Genomic DNA, 4373 nt, shown 5'->3' with positions numbered 1-4373 from the left:
CGTGCCGTGCCCTGGAGCCGCCCAGGCCTGCTCCAACCCGGCGGGCGTGCGGGGAGCATGCTGCACCCTCCTCCCCCATGCCGCCCCGTCGCTGTCAGGCAGAGGAGCTGTGAGCTGCCCTGTCTCACACAGTAGCTGCGAACCGCGGTGCTGTCACTCACGCTGACATTGCCAGGATAAACAGAATTAAGATCTTATCGGCAGCAGTGCAAGCGTCTCCAGTTTCACCGCTCGTTCTCGGCGCGGCAGAAAGTCCTGCGTTTCCTCCCAGGACCGGCTCAGGTCCAGAGCAGAAGCTGCCGGGCAAGTGGACGCCAGGGCTCTCGCCACAGCCACGGGGGCAAGATTCAGGTGATGCTGCAATGCTCAAAGCAAAGCCCCGTCAAGCTGCCTCCCCCACTCCAAGGTGCGGGCCCTGCTCAGACCTCGGCAGCGGTGCAGCCGGCCAGGCCCAGGCCTGTTAAGTGCCATGGGACTCCCCAAAGAAGGGAACGGAGGGGACATCGCCCACAGCTCCTCCTGCCTGGATCTCCACCATGGGATCTCAGCTCCCCAAGCTTAGCCAGGCCTCGCCCTCTGCTGAGCTGTGAAATGGATATCCATGAAGGACATGCCAGGAACAACCAGCCCGGTTCACCGAGCGGGTGAGACTGATGCCTGGCGAGGACTGTAGGACCTCAAGGCTCCCGGCTCCTGGAGAGAACGGTCCAGACCCTTGGACCAGACCCCCCGTGGGCGGTCTGGTCCACAAGCCCAGCGTATGGTGGGAGGATGCCCTGAAGACACAGAGCCAGTGGCACGGGTCGCTCAGCAAACCACAGGGCAAAGTCCAGGGGCTTGTGGGCAGGGGCAGACCCAGAAAAGTGATGGTTGAGCCTGTTGTCAGCTGGGCACATGGGGAAATTTAAAATCCATCCTCCTGCCCCCATCCCCAGGGCTGAACTGCCCCATCCCCACCTGCCAGCCCTCCAGAAACTAGCCTCGAACGTGTTCGTCGTCCGCAAGGATTCACCCAGACTCTGGAGCATTTCACAGCAACTGTTTGCAGTGGTTGACCACCTACTTTTCTCCTCCTCAACTGAATGAGCAAAACCAGTTTTAAAAAACAGGAGTGTAACAACTGCAAACGACACAGTCTGGGGGGCTGAGGGGGGAAGGTCCGTGGCTGAAATAAAAACCTTCCAGTTTTGGGAAGAGTTTCATGAACAGCCGAAACCCAGGACTCAGTACAATGGTACAAAACCCACGCTTAGCTCCCAGCTGGCCAATGCTTTTCAATGAAAAAAAATATGTATTTTAAATGTATCTTGTCCAAATTAAAGGGGAAAAAAGTGTCACTACAGCAGTCTAAATTTTTTTTTCTTTATTTTTTTTTTTTAACTAAACAAAACAAAGAAGCTGCCCTTGGGGCTTTCGATTTGGTTTTCAGAGACCCAGAAAGTGAGCGCCGAGGTGAAAGGACACAAAAAAGCGATCATTTTGTTTCATCTTTCGGGTTGAAGAAAAGCTAAACCATCCACAAAAAAACAAGCCAAAAAAACGCACGGGATTAAATAATTTTGTGGATTTATTTTTCAAGGGGAAACAAATCAGCTTTTCCCACCACCGCTGATTCATGGGGTTAACAGGAGCTCCAGGATTAGAATGATGCTAAGGCTGATTTAAAAATAACCAGATAAAGCCCCGAGCTTCAGGGTATGACTGAACCCCAGGCTGACTGCTTAGAAATACCATCCTCCCCTCCCAACCCTGGCCATCCCGCTAGACCATCCCCACACCTGTGGGTTTCTTGCTCCTTTCTCTGAAATATGGGTCCAGCTACGATCAGGGACCACAGAGCTGATCCTCAGGTCCTTGGACTCAATAGATGCCCCACGTAAGAGCTGTACAGACTCACAGATACCAGGACTCGGCCACAAACCCCGCTGCAGATCAGGCTTCTCCATGGATTGCTCCACTCCACCTCCAAAGTCTCTCTCTCCCCTTGACCTGCGCTGGGAAAGGGTCTGGGGAGCGTGACGCATGCCCATGGACACCCACTCTCCGTTGAGCCCATTTTGCTTTTATTACCACGCAGTAACGCACGCTACAGCTGTTGACGACCTACGACAGGGACCGCACACGCACACACGCACAAAACAAAAATAATAAGTTAAAATAAAAATGTGTAAAAAAAGAGGGGAAGAAAAAAAAACAGAAAAAAGGCAAAAAGGAAGGAACAGAAAAGGGTTGTGTACATGGAGCTTCTTGGTGGACATTTTTATTTGATCTTATGGTTGATGGACGGCTTCCAGAGGCAGGGAAGGGCGGCTCGGTTCGTTGCCTCGGAGCGCGCAGTCTCTGGGTTGGCGTTCCCTCGTCCTCCTCTTCCTCCTCCTCCGTTGTGTGGGAGCTCTCATTTCCAAAGGCCGCCCGGTGCGCTGAAGAGCTGAACCGTGTGATGAGGGAGGAACTGGGCTGTCGGCCTCTCCTTTGGGCCTGGGCACCGCGGAGGAAAGTCAGCGGTGGTCGCTTGCTTTTGTCTGTGTGAAGTCTCGAGAGTCTGGTTTTGTTCCCGTCCCGTATTTCCCCCTCCTCCCCCTGGTTCCTCTCATTGGTTTAGTCGCCGGCAGCCTGTCCCCTGGCTAGTCATTGGAAGTGACATCAATGTCTTCCCCACTGGACTGCTTGGTGGCAATCCGCCATCTATTGATGTGATGGGAACCCTTCTTCTTCTGGTCTGACTCGGGGCCTTCCTCTTCCAGCTTCTGCCTCTTGTATTTCGTCCTTCTGTTTTGGAACCACACTTTCACCTGGGCGAGACAAAAAAAGGGGCATGGGGGAGTCAGTGGCTCGGCTCGCATGGAAATATGCTGGGGCTAAGCCCATCCTCCGGACTGACTCGCTGCAGACCCTCTGCTTTCCCCAGCACTCCAGCCCACTACTGCTTCTGCCTCACATTTGGTCTTAATTAACTTCCTTTCCCCCCCCAGAGTCTACTGATTACCAGTGAATAATAGGCAGGCAGCACATTGGCAGAGCCTCCTTTGGAGACTCGCCAAACATCTATCCCAGGCTACAAGTGTTCAAAACTGTGTCGTGCCTGTAAAATCAGTGTGTGGCTCCACTGTGGTAACTCACAGTTCCCATCTCACTGCAAAAGCTCAGTGGCAGCTGGGCTGCTCTACACCATTGTGTCAGCTACAGATACAGATATGGAATCAGCTACCCCCTGGCTGATGCGGCAGTGCCGGCAAGACCTTTCGTGTGGCTGCAGCTGTGCTGACAGGAGATGGCTTCAGGCAACTTAGAGGGAAGTTATATGTACATTGAGCTCTGTGTGGACACTCATGTTTTGAGTGCCCTTAGCATGAGTACTCAACATAAGTAACAAGCTCTGTGTGGACACTCGTGTTTTAAGTGCCCTTAGTGTACTAAGGGCACTTAAAACACGAGTGTCCACACGGAGCTTGTTACTCATGCTAAGTGCCCTCTGAGTACCTCAAAGTTATGCCACTTCAGGCAAGGGTCAACTCTGGGCTGTGCTACCTAGCTTGTGTTAGGGTAACTTCAGTCTGCTCCACAGATACAATGAGCAATTAGCAGTCCTCCAGCATCCCAGAGTGCACTGCTTCCAGCCCCCCACCCACTCCCAAGCAGGGATAAACCCCCCAGGTGTCCCAGCTTCTAGCCACGCCCCTGATTGCCAGCCCTCTAGTGGCAAGTCAGAGCATAACAGGCACAAAATGGCGTTTCATAGATTTCATAGACATTTGGGCTGGAAGGGATCCTGGAGGATCATCGAGTCCAGCCTCCCACCCCATGGGCAGGAAGATAAGCATCCAAATGGGTCTTGAAGGCATTCAAAGTGGGCGCTTGAACCGCCTGTGGTGGCAGTCTATTCCAGACCTTGGGGGCTCGGACAGTAAAGAAGTTCTTCCTTATGTCCAGCCTGAAACAGTCGCAGCAGAGTTTGTGACCGTTCGACCTTGTCATCCCTTGGGGCGCTCTGGTGAACAAACGTTCCCCCAGATCCTGGCGGTCACCCCTGATAAACTTATAGGTGGCCATCAGAGCATCCCTGAGCCTCCACTCTTCCAAGCTAAAGAGCCCCATGGCTCTCAGCCTGTCGTTGTAAGGTCTGTTTTCCTGACCTGATCATGCGTGTGGCTCTTCTCTGGACCCTCTCAAGCTTCTCCACATCCCTCTTGAATAGTGGAGCCCAAAACTGGACGCAGTACTCCAGCTGCGGCCTCACCAAGGCCGAGTACAAGGGGAGAATGATGTCCCGGGATTTGCTTGAGAAGCATCTATGGATGCAAGCCAGCGTTTTGGTCGCTTTACTAGCCGCAGCATCGCATTGCAGGCTCATGTTCATCTTGTGGTCAATGATG

General features: G+C 53.3%; 1 protein-coding gene across 1 annotated transcript in view; it reads right to left on the bottom strand.

The window, feature by feature from the left end:
- Nucleotides 1-1348: 1348 nt before the first annotated feature.
- The window catches only part of EMX1 (empty spiracles homeobox 1), a 27469-nt gene continuing 24444 nt past the window's right edge, over nt 1349-4373 (bottom strand). Inside the window, exon 4 of the mRNA XM_019525797.1 lies at nt 1349-2792. Coding sequence (XP_019381342.1) covers nt 2625-2792 — 168 coding nt within the window. The 3' untranslated portion in view covers nt 1349-2624. The remainder of the gene's footprint in view (nt 2793-4373) is intronic.

The sequence above is a fragment of the Gavialis gangeticus genome, unplaced genomic scaffold, assembly GCF_001723915.1.
Source record: "Gavialis gangeticus isolate Ggan-Ray unplaced genomic scaffold, GavGan_comp1, whole genome shotgun sequence".
Taxonomy (NCBI): domain Eukaryota; kingdom Metazoa; phylum Chordata; order Crocodylia; family Gavialidae; genus Gavialis; species Gavialis gangeticus.
Note: the sequence above shows the minus strand (reverse complement) of the source record. Positions and strands in the feature narration are given on the sequence as shown.